We start from the raw sequence: 17,730 nt of genomic DNA, 5'->3' as shown, positions 1-17,730 counted from the left end.
GAAGGACACCGAAAAATGACACGTTTCAGCAAAAGTTGGATGTGGCACCCAAAGACTTGCCAAAAATGTGTGCCAAATATCGTGCGTTTGAACACTGATTTTCAATCAGTGCAACTTCTCCAAATGGATGCTTGTTTTGATAACACAAGAGAGAATTTGCGCTTCTATGATGACATGAATATTGGCATGTAATGAAAAAGCCTGTTTTTGAAAGACTGTTTTGTAAAGAGCGGACTTCTAAATGCAGCGGTGTGGTCTGCTATACTGATGGAATGAGCAACGTAGCGGGCTGCACAGCCAACAAAAGTTGACAGCGTTTAATTACCAATGAAACAGTGAGGAGTTTTTACCATGTTTAATGGCATCTAACACATTGCAAACACTGGACGTGACTAGCATGACAAATCGAAACAAAGGCAAGCAGGTGATGATGTTGCACCTGTGGCCATTCTGCTTCCTACATCATTATTTATTTATCACAATTACTACTCGGGGTTAACCCTCTTCACCAGTGTTGAAAACAATACAGTATGTAACAGTGTCATGCAAGTCAGGGTTCTAACTGAAAAGGAGCGTTTTTTTTTTTGTTTTTTTGTTTTTTTTCAAAAGGTCAAACCCTTCAGCGTATTGTGGTGTTGAGTTTGTATGTCAAGTGTGTTTACTTTGTATGTTTGTGAGTGTTCAATTATGTCAGCACCCTTCCAAAATAGTTCAAAGAAACGTCCCTCCTCCACTGCTAGATTTTTGGCTGAACCAATCACATTCCGTAATCAAAAGAGGTATTAAAAAGAAAACAACAACCTACAGTTTAACATGTTTAAGTGTCCAGACTTGTTTTTGTACACTACCGGCCTTTTATTTGAACATGATTAAAATTCAAGAAGTGTTGTGTCGTTCATGTCCCCATCAGAGATGGCAGGAAGAAGCAAACTGTTGTTGTTATTCTGTGTTTAAAGATCCATAATCAGAAATTTAAGTTATTGAAAGTGTCTATTGTCAACTTACAATTGTTACTGATTTTGTCTCTTTTATTATGATTTTTCTGGGAAAAAAGAAACTAATGATATTTTCTTATGGTAAAAAGATCATGTGCTAAAAATTGTGTTTTGTGATTTTTTTTTGGTTGTTTTTTGATGTAGTCAGCATCTCTGTTTGCACTTAAAATGATACTCTCACACAGTGAAACTCACAAAAATTAGGCTTTTCAGTTGTAAATGTATGAGGTGAACTCTGACACCCTCCTCCAGCAGCCACAAGCACGACCATGTCGTCATCTGCTCCTATTTTATAAAAAAAAGATGTTTTAGTTGACACATTTCCCAAGTTGTTGACCTGCTGTACACGTGTGACTGTTTAACCCCCTACTGTCGACCTCTCACACACATAACACTTCTAAACAGCAGACCCTGTCCAAATTCAACATGGAGGTGGGAAGCCAAAGCTCCACTTGCTCGGCACCCCTGCAAACATCAAACAGGAGCGAGGGGGAGGACGAAGAGGAGAAAGGCCCGTGAGAAGCATGTTCATGCTCATTTCGGTCACACAAGGGGTCAAGCACTGTGACAATGTAGGCGTGTCTCTAAAGACCTGGGCTGATTCAAAGCCGACTAACTGACCTTAAAGGATGATATGGTTAGTTGGGCCTCAACAACACTATTACCTAACTAGAAAACAGCCACTGGGAAAAATGTAATGAACCGTCATTTATTGCATCGGTTTACACCCCACACACAATCCACAGTGGAAGAGGGAAGACTTTTGTAAATGGAATAAGATTTATAAAGGAGCCCTTTGATACAAAAATAATCAACAATACCATGAATGAGGTAGGCTAATGTCCAAACCAGACCTTGGCTATAATTGCCAGTTTGAGCCTGGCCCACATTCCCTCATGTCACAGTAGGGAACAAAAGATGTGACTCCCCACACCTCGCAACGCGTTTATTTTCCTGTTTTGATGTACCACAAGGGTCAGAGGGACATGATGTACACAGATGAGCAACTATGATCCAGCACACTCTCAATTAGGCTCAACTCAGTTCACTGAAGCACCCTCCTCTTCCAGGGAACAATAGCCTGACGCTGACTGAGAGTCTCAGGAATGTCACTGCTTCTTTGGAGCCTGAAAAAGGATGGAATGCTAAAAATAAAAAAATAAAAAAATAATAATAATACATTGCTGCTTCCCTTCCATTATAATGACCAAGGTCAAACACACGAGCAGGTTGACATCTTGTCATGCACCTGGAAGTTCCCCATATTGCTCAGCAATTTTCTTTAAACATTAATGCATCACATTCACAACAAAAACTGTTTGTTCAAAAAGGTGGGCACCTCCATCAATCATCAATTCCAGTCAATGACGATGCCCGCCTCTGCAAAATACCAACCCCACAGAACCAAAACATGACACAAGTAGCAGTGCTTTCAGTAATTAGGGGGGCAATGATGAAAAAAAAAAAAAAAAAAAAAGAATCACAGAATTTAATTAAAAACCAATGTAGCTTGCCGAGATGTAGTACAGTCCCAATAGTAAAATATTACTATTATATATATAATAATATTTATATAACATCTACACCTGCCAAAAAATAATAAAAGGCATTTGCTTTTCTCCGAATCAAGCTAAATGTATGGGGAAAAAATTATGGTTCATGCACTATAGGGAAATCCCAATTGCTTGTTTTATTTAAAATGTAAATTTCATGCACATTTTACATAATCATTTTTATTGATGTAAATTTGTTCATAACTGATTCTTCATACACAAATGTCAAAACAAACACACTCCTGTGTTCTAATGCAGCATCCTGTTGCCGTTTCATTATGTGTATGTGTCTGTCAGGCATCTTTAACAGGTAAGCAGCTTTACTTTACTGCACTTAACCGTATCGTTATACTTTTATACTTTATACATTATTAATGCCAAAAATATAAACCATGATCTGTAACTTTACCTTTTGAAGTTAAACTGTTACAAACAGATTGTGTTCACATTTGGCTCCACTGTAAATCACTTACAACTTTGTGGGACTAGTTTGGGAAAGGCCCGTTTCTGTTCCAGCATGACTGGAAAATGGGGGGGAAAAAAATCCAGAGTACATTCCATACACTGCTGAAAAGGGACCGGCTCCATATTTTCTTCTTTTCTCAATTCCTAGTTGATCTTACATGTTTGTTCAATATTTAGTCCTAGCTGCTGTTCGACAAAATGCTACAAAACGTGTGTACAGTTGCAAAGCAGAATGTATAAACATCCATCCATCCATCCATCCATCCATCCACTTACATTTACACAGATTTCAGTTTAACTTAAAGAATGCATTTGTGGAATGTGGGAGGAAGCCTGAATACCTGAAGAAAACCAACAAAAGCACAGGAAGGACATGCAAAGTCCTCACAGGAAGGCCGGAACCTGGATTTGAAGCACAGAACTTTGAGGCGGTTGTGCTAACATGCTGCCTTGATGAACCTTAAAACTGCAAATCACGCCTATTAAATGTTTTATTTTTGTTATGGCTAATTTTCCTATTGTTTGTGTAAGAAATGGAAAGGAGACACTGCAGGATTTCAGTGCAATGTTTGATAGTCTGAACTTGACTTCTGCACCATAAAAACAAATGAAGCAGTTTTTTGGACCAACATCTATCAAACATCCTGCAGTATTGTCTGACAGGAGGTGTTTATGTTTTGTGTGTTGTTCGGGGAGTATGAAAGCAGGTGCAGCACAAATCTGCCATGTCACTAAATCATATGGACACCCAATTATAACATGTGACACCCTCAGAATATTGATCTTTTCCCACCATTTTTCTGGTTGGAGGAGTTTAACAATGAACAACTCAAGTTTTGACACTCACTGTGTATAAACATGTAAATTCATTAGCATGGATGGTGTGACCTGTACAAACGCATGATATAACTGTTTTATTTGACATTTCAGGCATATTTTCACCAGAAAAGCTTGTTTGAACTACAAATTGGATGATTTTTGGGGCAACTGTGCACCTGCAAATTCACTTTTCTTTTTTTCTTTTTTTTTTTTGAGGAACCTATCCTCCATTAATTGCTGAAAAGCTCATCTGTTTGCTGGTTTGTGCTCATATTTAATATGCTATTATTATTATTATTATTATTATGTTGTTATTGTTGTTGTTGTTGATTATTATACTATTCTCTAGTCTATAACACACAATTGAACGCACAGTAGAGGTGTACCTGAACCTGGTCACTGGCTAAATAAAATGGTTTCACGGCAACATGGCTGCTGCTGTTTAACACACAAGTTCAATATCATCACAATGTCAGGAACATAATTTATGTACACAGTGCCTGCCAAGCTTGGACATTGACAACAAGTCGCAAAAACACGTACCTCTGTGCAAACATGCTTATATGACCACATAGCAAACATAATGTATGAACTTGTGAACTTCAGCAATTCACTTTCTGGATTTTATGGAAGCAATTATAAACAATTAGCATAACAGATATCACATCGCTTACAAACACTGTTTAACTGAATTGGTTAAAAATTCACAGTCCTGTTGGAGATGTTTCCAACTTTCATGTAGCAAACATAAAATACTAGAAACACCTCCCCATGATACAATGAAGTTCAGTTGAAATCTACAACTAAACATACAGTGAAATTAAACCTCTGAGCATAAAGGATCATTCCTATGGCAGTTATGTTGGACGGACAGTTATTGCTCAGTTCTGTTTTAATAAAAAGATGCTGCAACTACTTTATACAAAATTCTTTTTCGGTCTCAGCTAACTACTGCCCCCGACTGGTCAGATGTGAGACACAAATTTTATGTTTGTTTGTTTTTTTTTGTGTGTGTGTGTGTGTGTGTGTGTGTGTTTTTTTTAAATATGTATTTTTAGGAAACATTAAGTATGGAAGCAGTCTTTAACATTTATTCAACATCTTTGTGTTACTTGCAAGTACTTTGTCATTTAATTGTTCAACAACTGAACATTTTTGCCCTTACTGGAAGTATTAGTATGGTCCTAAATATCTCAATTAGTGCTACAGGCAGTTTGTCGCTCTCTTACTCATGGTACACAAGATATTTAAATTAGGTAAAATATTATTTAAATGAATTAATGATTAAATAATGAAAAATTAATAATTAAGTATTAAAAATATGTTAGATTCCAAGTTTTTAAGTTGTCAAAAAAAAGGTTGAAAGGTAGAAGTTTTAAAATGTCTAAAAAGTAAGATGGCGAAAATTATCATAAAATGTCCATGAATTTGCCAAAAATGTCAGCAAATTGAATAAAAAAGGCAGAAAGGAAATGTTCAAAAAGTAACTGTAAAATATTCAAAAACAAAAGGACAGCAAATTACCATAAAATGTTGACAAAATTGGCAAAAAAGGCAGAAAAAAGTAAAAAAAAATACAAAATAAAAAAAAAAAAGCCATTAAATGTCCAAAAAAGAAAAGATGTAGAAAATGACCACATGTCCATAAAATTGCCAAAAATATCAGAAATTTTACAGAAAGGCATAAAAGTCTAAAAATGTATGAAAAGGTAGAAGAAAATGAATTGGATTCTGAATATTTTTGTGTTGTGGTGCAGCTCTAATTAGGGCCCTCCTGGACCCTCAGTACATTAATTAACGCTAACACTGTTTCCTTCATCACAATCTTCAAATGTTTTGCAGCTCCGGACAGAATTTTTATTATTTATCTGGCCTAAAATGGCCCTTTTGACAGTAAAGGTTGCTGACCCTTGTACCAGTTGCTGAATAGCCTTACTACTGAGTACAAAGAGAACGTAGGATATTGAATAAATGTTCAACAGACAAGTTGTGATAAGTCCGCTCGCTCCACTGTTCTTAAGAGGGAGGGGGCAGAACGCAGTATCCTGAGGCCCTTACGGTGGGGCAGGGGGGCTCTGAGCTGTATGCTGGAGGCGGGTCGCCGCCGTCGGGCCTGAGGTCGACCATCTTATCAGCCCACTCTGTGTTATCTGCACTCTGTTGGTTCTGCTCCCGCTTTTGCGTGTTTGCGTTGGCGTGCCAGTGCGACACCAGCTCCGATGTGGAAGCGGAGACGCTGTCATGGGGGACGCACACGTAACCTCCGTTCAGGGAGAAGTCCACCGACGAAGGACTGTCAGATGTAGTTACTTTGCTCTTTGTTTCTTCACACATGCACGTGGAATCTAATGGCTGACATGTAAACACCCACAAGTCAGTATTGCATTCCAGGAAAAAGGCTGTAAAATGTGTCTATAACGTTTTTTTATTTTTTATTTTATGTGCTCGCATAGCTGATGGATGGCTTTGAGTGAGCAGCTGACCTGACACAGGATATATGGGCCGCTGAAGTGCAATGGAAGGTCACAGCCATTAACCTTCTCAGCAGGGAGGGGCAGGCTATTACACTTGTAGTCCTGTCGGTCCTGCTCCAAATCTTTATTTTCTGCACCCTCAGGTGGCCACGATGAGGAGCTTGGGGAGATGCTGGGAGTGCAAGACTATTTTCAGTCATCTCACTGATGAATTCAAGCATCATGACTCGTGTTTGACTACAGAGGAGCAATGCTTTTAAGTAGTAAAAGTGGTCAAAAAAGTGAGGAATGTTACCATGTAGGCAAGCTGTACAGTTGCTGCACTTTGCAGATATAAGTGTCCTCGTTCTCCATCAGGGCCCGGCAGGTGGCCGACTGGATTACAGAAATATTTTGCTGTTACCATAAAATACAATCAAAAGAAGAAAAAAAAAATTTGGTTTGTTATAAATAAATAATTCGCTATGTAATGATGTTATTTTCCCACCTTGAACTCTGACAGGATTTTGCTTTTGCCAGGAGAAGGAACTGTGTCCACCCAAAGAATCACTTTCCTATTTGATGATATTTTGGAATGACAGAAACAAACAAGAAATTTTGGTGTGGTTGGTACAGTATGTGTAAAATATGAAACAATACCATACAATACAGCTAATCCGGAACAATTAGGCTGTGCTACCCACTTTCTTACCACACCATCAAAACAATATGTTTTAATAAAGTACCTTTGGCAAGCTAAAACAGTCCGGAAGAGTATGATGAAGACTCCGACCACAGTCAGAGCGATGCCGAAGTAGACAATTGTGTTGATGGACAACGTGGCTACCAGGCATGCAAAACAGGATCATAATATTAAAATCCATCCGGCGATCATTTATGGAACAAAGCAAATAAATGGAAAGTAACATTCCGCATACAACAGTAGCATACCTGCATGTGAGGTCCAGTCTTCCGGCTCGGTCCATTTTGAGGGACTTCCTTCATAGAGCGAACCCTCTCCGGGGATGACTACAGATCTGACTTGGACCTGGTGGGGCTGGGATGCGCTCAGAGATGCACCCAAGATGCGCACTGATGTGGAACCTTCCGAAATGTTCAGCAGGGTAGAGGAATCCTGCAAAAGGATTAAAAACTACAAATATGACATCATGTAGTCTGCAATAGAATGCAATGCATTTGTAAATCAGCTTAGGCAAAAACATCTCATGTAAAAGCATGCTGTCATAAAAGCAGCACAGGAGAAGTTAACAATAAGAATAAAAAAATAGATTGAGAGCATAAAACACATTTATGAGTGTGAGCTTTCCCAGTAGTTATAACTTTAAAGGACTCATTTCAAGGTTTATTGTTTATTACCTCATCCTGCGTCCTGTAATAGCGCACTTGATAATATAGTCTGATTTTTGAAGCCGTGCTGGGTTCAATCCAATCCACAAGCCAGTTGTTGCCGTCCTCTCTCACACTCACCTGCTGTGGTGGCCTGGGACAAACTGAAAATGACATGACAACAGACGCTTATTGGCATTCATTACACAGATTTTATTGAGCCCTTTAATGACCTTTTGCTTTCATTGAGACGACAGTTGTGCCATTGAACACTAGGGGGAGCCACTCAATCACTTCACCACTGTGGTCTGAGCATGACCCGTCAGAGTTTTGGCATTGCATGTCAATTACTCACTGTGCTCATTGGCCCTGAACGTCTTTGCACTGCGAGTGGGCTGAAGTTCCACAAGCAGATGTGCAGGCATGGCCACAATCAGCGAGCAGCTGTATCGCACCAACGGCCTACTGGGGTCAAAAGTCACCGTCGGGTTCGTACAGCAGCTTTCAGACCTTCAGGCGGGAATTACAAAAGGCGGGGCATCCAACATATGGAGGTCAGTTTCCATCAGCTTCTCTTTATAAACACGCACACGCTTGACTCACGGTGCAGTGTGGTTGCGTTGACAGGCCAGCTGGTAGGTAATTACGTGATCCAGTTCTCTGCTCACCTCCCAGCTACAAATCACCTTCTTCTCGCCATCCAGCACACAATACAAACTGGGAAACTGTCCGCTGTCTAAGACCAGAGAGAGACAGTGAGAGACCTTAATGCAGGAAATTCAACTGACTTTATAGACATTTTTTACTTTAAAGCTGCAAATTGTTGATATTTTATCAATGTTGAATCATAAACTCAGTTGCAGATAATTGACCTTCTTTAGTCCTCCAAGTCACCACAGGACTCCAGTGACTCCACTGACCCACGCTGGCCCGGCCCCTCACTCTAGCCTCGTACCTGTGACCCGGAAGCAGCAGTTGTGTCTCCAGTTTGACGTCTGTGTTCGTCACATTCTTAATCTGAAACACAATCACACAAACAAAGGGAATCTTTCGCCCAGGGCGCAAATCTAGCCAGAACCAGCTCGGATTTGGATGGATGGACTATACTCTCACTACACTCTAAAAGCAATTGGGTCAAAAATAACCCAAATTGTGTCAATAATGGGCTGACTCAACATTTTGAGTTATTTAACCCAAAAAGTTGGGTTGAATGAATAACCCACAAACAACTGTTTTGTGAGTTACCTATTTTTTTTTGGTTAAGTGAATATCCCAATTGAATTAGGTCAAAAATGAACCCAACTTTTTGAGTTATTTAACACAAAATTAAACGAATAACCCACAAAGCAACTAAATCTTTTTGGATTGTTTTGTGGGTTATTCATTTGACCCAACCTTTTGGGTTAATTCAAAAATAAACCAAGAGTTACTTCACTCAAAAAGTTGGTTCTAAATAAATTAATAGCACACCAAGCAACCCAACTTATTGGGTCGATTGAATAACCCAAAAAGTTGGGTCACTCCCTTTTTGATCCAATGTGGTTTATTTTTGAGCCAACTTTGGGGTAATTCAAAAATGAACCAATAGTTAACTAAAAAAATTGGGTCAAATTAAATTAATAGCACAGAAAACAACCCAACTTCTTGGGTCAAATGAATAACCCCAAAAGTCCCTTTTTGATCCAATTTGGTTTATTTTTGAGCCAATGGGTTTCGAGTAGTGGTGTCCAAACTACGGCCCGGGGGCCATTTGTGGCCCACCGTCTATTTTTCAGTGTCCCGCGGCATATACTAAAAATGGCATTTGACTCATTTCAAATAAAATAAACAAAACAAAAATGTTTGGAGATGGTCAAAGTAAGAAGGGAGGGTATCGAAAAACAGGTGCCATTAAGGTTATTTTAGTTAACTAAAACTAATGAAAAAACTGAAACCAAAATTAAAAAAACATTGTTACCGAAATAAAATAAAAACAAAAATGCTTTTTAAAAAAGTAAACGAACTGAAACTACATCTTATGTTTACAAAACTAACTAAAACGAACTATGATTATAGCAAACATGTCCTTCGTTTTCGTCTTTGGTAATTAATTTAATGTATGAGCCTTTGGGGATGATTTTAAATGTGATTTTTAGTAGATTTATTTTGATATAAACCGGAATAATGACATTTGAAAGTATGTCACACAGAAATGACGTCATCTAGCAGCAGCCAATAGAAAAGCACCTTCAGATGACGTTGCTGCCATGGTCTTTTTTAAAATATTGCACACAAGTAATACACACAAAAAACCAAAACAAAAAACCAAAACCTAATACTAATACTGAAACTAACAAACTAAACTAAAACTAAGCATTTTTTAAAGAAATAAACTAATAAAAACTAACAGAACCACCCTGAAAACGAATAAAAACTAACTAAAATTAAAAATTCCAAAACTATAATAACCCTACTGCCATATTACAAATAAATTGGTTTATATACTGTCGCATTTTTCTAAATATGAAAAAGCACAAATAAATTATTTGTACAATTTTTAGGACTAAACAAAATTTCTCTTCATAACATGATGTGGCCCTTTTGTCCTTCTGATTTTCTGTATGTGGCCCTCAAATGAAAACGTTTGGACACCCCTGTTTTCGAGTGTTCATTCTTAAAACTGTTGTTTCACGAACAACCCAATTTGGGCAACAGTTTGGGTGACCTGTTACCTTGGGTCCGTTTGATCCAACTTCTGAATGATTTTGTATAAAACAACCCAGTTAAATTTGGGTCAAATTGACTCAATTTAATTTCTGAATTTAATTTCCTGAATCGTTTTGTATAAAACAACCCACTTTTTGGGTTGTTTTGTACAAAACAACTCAAAGTTGGGTCAAATTGACTCACATTAGTGGATCATTCCAATTTATGACCTAACTATTTTAAGAGTGGTTGACAGGGCTGGACTGGCCATCTGGCATACTGGGCAGATGCCTGGTGGGCCGCTGTGGTGCTATTCTATTTTTATTTTTCCTCCCTTTTACCCCCTTTTTTTTTAGAAGGAGCAGCCCATTCATCCATTTACAATATAGAGTGCAAACTGAACCAATAAACGTTAGTGGTAGATCTACATGGTAGCCAAGGTTGTCAGGAATTGGGCTGGACCGGCGGGCCTAAGTCAAAATGCCATTATTTGTGCCAGTTCAGTCCTGATGACACACCACAACAATTTCTATGGATTGTTACAGGTGAGTGTATAGCAGAAGATTTTTCCCTGTGCTTACAGTCCACATGTCCTGTCTTTCTGCCTTGTAGCCAAGTTGGTATATGATGTTTTTGTTCAGAGAAGATGATGCGGGATAAGGACTGGACCACTTGATCCCCAGCGATCCATCTGCAGTGTCATATTTGGACAAATCCACAGGTGTGCGTGCTCTCACTGTGAAACACACAAACACAATCACAGCCATATTGTCTTTTTCTCCCCAGCATGCATTTATTGTCATGAATACCATGTTGAGAAAGCTTCAAGGGTTTTCGTGAGGCAGATGAGCAGAGTGCATTGTCGTCCTTGACAAAGAAGACCGTGTGTTGGATGCCGATGGAAAAAGAACGCGTTTCATATCTACACCGGACGGTCCTGTGCCCATCTGCATTTCGGACCTCGCCGCCAAAGGGTTCACATCGCTCCCTGCGAGCACAAGCGTGAGATTGACAGTGACATTCTTCCACCTCCTCTCTTCTGACTTTGAAGTTGTCTTTACCTGCTGCCTTCGGTTTGGAACCAGAGCTGCAGTGGCGCACGTACGTCTGGCCCCTCCCTCCACTTGCAGTAGACGAACGATTCGTAGTCGTTTTGACAGTGTAATGACTTCATTAAGGCTGCGTGACACACAGGCATGGGTTACTTCATTCTTTCTATTCCCAGCAACTGTGCTATGAGATCATCAGGAAACTATCCAGTTTCACTTTCAGTGAAAGTGTGTTTGTGTGTCAATCTGCAACTCATACAATGTAAAATGTAAAAAAAATAATAAAATAAAAAATAAAATATAATAAAATAAAATAAAATAATAATAATAATCGTTAATAAAGGTTGGGAAACTGCCTTTATTCCAATGGGTGTACATTAATGCTGTTTAACTTAACTTAGCCTACACATATTGGAAAAGCAACAGAGAAGCAAATTATGCAATCAATGAAATTTTTATCTTAAAACATTATGCACTGTTATTAGTGCAAAAAAAATTAGATTCGGAATTTTCTTTGAATAAACCAATCTATTTACTGTATATGTTTTATATTTGTAAGAAATTACATATTTAAAGAATTCAAGTCCAAAATTCATAATATCTTAAAGCAGCACTTTTCTTGGCAAACAGTGCCAATACACTTGTTGTTTTTTTTATTTTATTTTATTTTTTCCTGCTAGTAAGAAAACAGACAATTTTAGATCACTCGAATAAGTTTACGATTGATATATATTTCATGAGTTTTTCTTGTCGTTTTTTTTTTTTTTACCCCCCCAATACCCCAAACCCCCCTCAAGCATCGTCCTTTCTTATCCAAAAGCTCATGACATGTTTCATGTTTCGTGGATTAGTTTTGCCTCATTGCTCTGTACTTGTGCACATGCAACGACAAACATGTGATCCAATCGGACCCGTCGCCATGGGCGGGCCTTGGGGGTCCGTGCCCGCCCTGTCAGTCAGCCGTGCCCGCCCTAGCAAGATGACTCACCAACTATTCGTCCTATCAGTCACGTAAACTTGCGCCTTCTGTTTTAAGTCAAGCATGGCGTGCCAGCCAACCACATACCTCCTTTCAAGTTTGGCTGTGATTGACAACTAAGCGAGCCAATGACAATCAGGATAAGGAGGGATGGGGTGGGGTGGGGGGGAGACACGCGCTCTGCAGACGTGCCTTAGCCAAATCTACTTCCGGGTAGATGGTGCGCATTTGCCGGCTGGCGCTGGGACAAAGACTGAGCAGTGAGCACTCGTGCCGCTTTTATGGAAGCCACCAAATGCCAAACCTCGATCCAGGATGACACAGTTGACATCAATGGGAATCCTGAGTCCACTAGTTACGTTTACAAGTGAGTGTCAAACTTTTATTTTAATTAGTCAAGCCACACAGCACGGATGAATTGTAGCAATACACAGTACAGACCCAAGCAGTCACACATACACAACAACAACTAAGGAGCATAAAATTATTTATCACTAAAGCAGTTGCAGTACAATGTGAGTTGAATTCTCTTTTTTATTGCCAAGTTTGTTCATGTCTGTCACTAAGTTCTAATAAAAAAAAAACAGCACTTTACACATCCTTTTGGATTGATATTCTGCTTAGTTTTTCACTGAACCCATATGTTGTTTCTGTATATCATCGACATAACTCAACCTTATTTCTAAATCACTTTAAAACAGCCATTGCTGCATACAAAGTGTTGTGCATGGAATAGAAATTATTAGTCTTTTAGTAGACACAAGTGAAACAAAATAACACAAAATAAAATTAATTAGAGTAAATATAAGTAGATAAGTATACACGCAAATAAAATACTAAAAATCTGTACAAGTATAGAAATAAAATAACACAAAATACAGAAGGCACCATAAAAAAAGTAAAATGATGTGAAGTCTCATGCTGAGTCAAAGATCAAAGAATAGAGATGTTTGGCAAAAATGAAAGGAAATTTTGTCCATATCGTACAGCCCTAATCCAACACGCAAATGAAGGCAACTGCTAGCCAATTCCAGATAGAAGGGGCTGGGTCACAGAGTCATTCATTCGGACATAGTTGTTTACAGAAGTGAAGAGTGGATTTGTTTCAAATGAACTTTTGAGTTGAATAAATGCAAAATGAACTACACATTTTTTTCAGTTTGTCTTTTAGATTTCAGATTTCTGCTTTTAAGTGACAGAAAATATTTCTGAGCACTTTTGCAGTTGTCACAATGCCGCTGTTCAACCTGATGAACATTAGATTTAGGTTGATGAAGTGTGCCCCCCCAAAAAAAGGTAATGCCCCCCCTACAATTTCTTTCTGGTGACGGGTCTGGATCCAATCCATATGACTACAGTATAGATTAGAATAAGTACACACGTCGCAACAGTACAACCCAATTTGAACCTAAATTAGTGCTTAACATTGCAAACTCTGATGAGAATATATACGAATCTTACCGTCATGTGAGCTGTAGGTGTGATGAATGAGGCATCCGTCTGGATGAGCGAGGAGAGCCAGAGAGGGGAGCAGACACCAAAACAGCACCAAGAAAAGAGGCAACATTCTTGGCTAAAGGTCCCTTTGGGTTGCTCTCAGTAAAAAGTGTGTGCTGACGTCACTCAGAAGTATGCTAATCAGAAGGAAGGCATAAAGAAAGTAACAAAGTCAATTTACACGAAATCGTGAAGAAAATAGTCCCAACCACATTATCGCCCTCACTTCTCCTTTGTGGTGGTCTGCACGTTTTTTTTTTTTTTCGCCACATCCGCTCTCCTGTTCTCTGCCACATGTGTTAAGTCCTGATAAACAAAAATGATTCCTGTGGGATTACAGCACCATAAAAGTACCTACAGAGGCTCAAGATTGTGGCTGAAAATATAAATACAAAGCTGCACACTTCCCTCGTGTTAAAATATAGGCATGTCTTGGAATTAACATTCACTCTTAGAAATTCCATGAACATTAGTGTCTAGTCATTTTGATAACCTATTTTTCTTTATTTTACTTCCAACTCAATGTTGGATTGGTAATTATGTACATATTGATTAATTTGGCACATTGTTTTGTTCATTTAATTGCACTGGCGTCCCCCTTGCTGTTGAGTGGTGAAGGTGGTGGCTCCAGTGCTTGAAGTTGATCAATTCACAGTGCCAGTGAGCTTGTGTGTGTCTGGCCAATCTGATTGGGGTGGCCCACTGGCAAGCCTTACTTCCAACAGTTTACGCCACCCCGCAAATGTAATAGTAAACTTTTGATGAGGTCGGGGCTGTTTCCCCTTAAGTGGCCAACTTGAACGCCCAGTCGCCTGGAACAAACTAATTCACTTTATTTCCTATGTGAAAATTGGTTTTGGAATTACAACAACCTGAAAGTCAAGCATCATCTCTGAGCAAATTGTATTCTTCTCCGATGGCAAATTTCAAGTTAACGTACCCAATTTGACAGATACTGTATGTGCTCTCTGACCAGCAGTGGGCAGCAATCGTGTCACGCCCGCAGACCAAATCTACATCATGTGTCAGTGCCTTGATGAAGGAACCGACTGGAAATTGACCTTCCATTTCTTTAGATGTGGTTACAGTAAACCAGACCAACTACAGAAAGTACCAAAGTCAGCTGTTATGTGTGGTTAAAGCTGGAAACAAACCAGGGACTTTTTTTTTTAATCTGTGTGACAGAAGTGCCAATCAATCTTCCAAAAAGGTCCCACTGTTTTAAATTTGTAATTAAATTTCACGGAGGAAAAGCTGAAGCATAATCCCGACAACTAAAATATCTAATGATTTCTCAGGCCTAATTCACATCCCAAACAATCACCAATCAACTAAAAAATAACAATGACATTTTCCGGTTTCCTGAGTTGTTCATTGCTGTAAAACAAACGATTGATATAAATCACCATGGATTACTAAAACATATACTACAACTTTTTTTTTTTTTAAGAGGATGATAATGACAAGGTTGTAGACAAATGTGACAAAGTTATGTGAGAGACTTACCTCACTTCATGAAGGCTTCTTGACTCGCAGTTTTGCTTTCTTGCTTTGTTTCCTTTTGCTGTCTCTAAGTTCCTCTTTTCTGCCTTGGTCTAAGGTTTTATTCAAATGCTTAATCATCTATTTCACAAGGGAAGCAACCATTGCAACTTATTTCATGTTTCTCACTAACTTATGAGACATATTTCCTCCAAACAGCTAAAGCCACAATGGTGGATTTGAGATTATGATGGTTGAATCATTTGACTGACTAATCATCACCATATACTTCATTCGAGATACATGACAGCCAATACAAAATATTAAAACCGGAGGACAACAAGGCAGAACAACAGGTTGAGAGACTACAAGAGTAGAACGAGTTGAGGCAAACAATACAAATAAAATAAATCAATACGTGCATATATATTATTTACACATGTATGTGAGAGGCAAAATATTCAAAACATGACTCGGTATGTTGCAATTTGTATGAGCCACAGTCACCAAACATTTTTGTGAAATCTTCTCTCACACAAGCTCAATTGAGTTTTTCACATTTTCATCATCCAACCCTGACTTCTGCCTGATAAACATCGTCAGCTTTTCATTCGGAGTCATTTCAACAATGACCACCATTTCCTCATTTCACTTTGTCATATGTCTGTCCATCGCTTTCTTTGCGCTTGTTCAACTTCAACATGACTCCGTAGTGAGCATTGGTGCTAATGTTTGCAAACTGCATCAGGGACAGAACAACTCACTTTTTGTCCTGCCATCCCCCAAAGAGACTAGTTCGCCTCCACAGATGACCATCCCCCATCACAGGAATGCGGAATCCTCCAGAAGACCCCATAGATAATGAAGAAGAACAAATAATAATAATAAAATTCCAGTACCCTTCTGTGCGTCTTTGCTTGCAACAGAAAAAGGAAATGCCATATGTTGGCCATTATAAAATGTTAACACTAGACTTGATTTTATTGATCCCTTCGGAATGGCTCCCTCTGGGAAATTTACATGTCCAGCAACAATGAGAACAGATAATAAAATAATAGAAAATAATTCAATCAATCAATAAATAAGGTTATTACACCAGAGATTGAATTAATAATAATAATAACAATAATAATAATAATAATAATGAAATGAAAAATATATGTGAATATATGATTTATAAATGTATTATGGTATATGTCTAGGAATTTCATGTACATACAGTGGTATGAAAAAGTATCTGAACCTTTTGGAATTTCTCACATTTCTGCATAAAATCAGCATCAAACGTGATCTGATCTTTGTCAAAAACACACAGATGAAACATCAGTGTCTGCTTTAACTAAAACCACCCAAACATTTACAGGTTTTCATATTTTAACAAGGATAGCATGCAAACAATGACAGAAGGGGGAGGAATAAGTAATTGAACCCTCTGCCTAAGGATACTTAAAGAGCAATTGAAACCAATTTTTACCAAACAATTTAAGTCAGGTGTGTGCCCAATCACTGATGAGTGGCTTAAAGCTGCCCTGCCCACTATAAAACACACACCTGGTCAGAATTGTCTTGATGAGAAGCATTGTCTGATGTGCACCATGACTCACTCAAAAGAGCTGTCGGAAGACCTGCTATCAAGAATTGTTGGTTTGTATAAAACTGGCAAAGGATACAAAACCATCTCTAAAAGTCTGGATGTTCATCAATCAACAGTCAGCGAAGTTGTGTACAAATGGAGAGAGTTTGGCACTGTTGCTTCTCTCCCAAGGAGTGGCCGCCCACCAAAGATGACGCCAAGAGTTCAGCGCAGACCACTCAAAGAGGTAAAAAAGAACCCTAGAGTGTCTGCTAAAGACTTACAGAGATCACTGGCACAGTCCAATATCTCTGTGCATGCATCAACTATATGTAAAACATTGGCCAAGAATGGTGTTCATGGGAGGACTCCACGGAGGAAGCCACTGCTGTCTAAAAAAAACATTGTGGCTCGTTTAATGTTCGCAAAAAGGCACTTGGGCACTCTACAGAAGTTTTGGCAAAATATTTTGTGGACTGATGAAGCCAAAGTTGAATTGTTTGGGAGGAACACACAACGTCATGTGTGGAGGAAAAATGGAACAGCTCACCAACATCAACACCTCATCCCCACCGTGAAGCATGGTGGAGGGTGCATCATGGTTTGGGGCTGTTTTGCTTCCTCAGGGCCTGGACAACTTGCAATCATTCATGGAAAAATGAATTCAAAAGTTTATCAGGATGTTTTGCAGGAAAACCTGAGGCCGTCTGTCAGACAGTTGAAGCTAAAAAGAGGATGGATGCTGCAACAAGACAATGATCCAAAACACAGAAGCAAATCGACTTCAAAATGGTTTCAGAAGAACAAAATACACGTTCTGGAGTGGCCAAGTC

The 17,730-nt window shown here is 38.8% G+C and overlaps 2 protein-coding genes across 3 annotated transcripts in view; one reads left to right on the top strand and one right to left on the bottom strand.

Moving 5' to 3' along the window:
- pdgfbb (platelet-derived growth factor beta polypeptide b) overlaps nt 1-1,038 on the top strand; it is a 13,949-nt gene extending 12,911 nt beyond the window's left edge. The window contains exon 8 of the mRNA XM_077541485.1: nt 1-1,038. This exon is cut by the window's left edge and continues 120 nt beyond it. The gene's annotated coding sequence lies outside the window, so the exon portion shown is untranslated.
- A 3,395-nt stretch (nt 1,039-4,433) lies between these two features.
- csf2rb (colony stimulating factor 2 receptor subunit beta) lies at nt 4,434-15,408 on the bottom strand. 2 transcript variants are annotated; one of them, XM_077540086.1, is made up of 15 exons: nt 15,349-15,408; nt 13,807-13,979; nt 11,379-11,496; nt 11,127-11,305; nt 10,899-11,053; nt 8,505-8,649; nt 8,236-8,368; nt 7,988-8,142; nt 7,663-7,796; nt 7,237-7,420; nt 7,032-7,128; nt 6,794-6,860; nt 6,602-6,702; nt 6,316-6,478; nt 4,434-6,184 (listed from the first exon to the last, which is right to left on the bottom strand). In XM_077540086.1, the coding sequence occupies exons 2-15, from the start codon at nt 13,910-13,912 to the stop codon at nt 5,849-5,851; spliced, it is 2,073 nt and encodes a 690-aa protein (XP_077396212.1). In that variant the 5' UTR covers nt 13,913-13,979; nt 15,349-15,408; the 3' UTR covers nt 4,434-5,848. The 2 variants fall into 2 exon arrangements, with proteins under 2 accessions (XP_077396212.1, XP_077396213.1); XM_077540087.1 differs by having other exon boundaries at nt 6,602-6,681.
- Nucleotides 15,409-17,730: the final 2,322 nt, after the last annotated feature.

This window comes from Festucalex cinctus, chromosome 1 (assembly GCF_051991245.1).
Source record: "Festucalex cinctus isolate MCC-2025b chromosome 1, RoL_Fcin_1.0, whole genome shotgun sequence".
Lineage (NCBI taxonomy): Eukaryota > Metazoa > Chordata > Actinopteri > Syngnathiformes > Syngnathidae > Festucalex > Festucalex cinctus.
The sequence above is the reverse complement of the archived record's forward strand: the minus strand, read 5'-3'. Positions and strand labels throughout refer to the sequence as shown.

Coding starts and splice junctions, on each gene's coding strand:
- csf2rb (XM_077540086.1), bottom strand. CDS start 13,912: ATGTTGCCTCTTTTCTTGGTGCTGTTTTGGTGTCTGCTCCCCTCTCTG. Junction 8,369..8,504: donor GACTTGGAGGACTAAAGAAG/GTCAATTATCTG, acceptor CTCTGGTCTTAG/ACAGCGGACAGTTTCCCAGT. Junction 7,129..7,236: donor AGACTGGACCTCACATGCAG/GTATGCTACTGT, acceptor CATGCCTGGTAG/CCACGTTGTCCATCAACACA.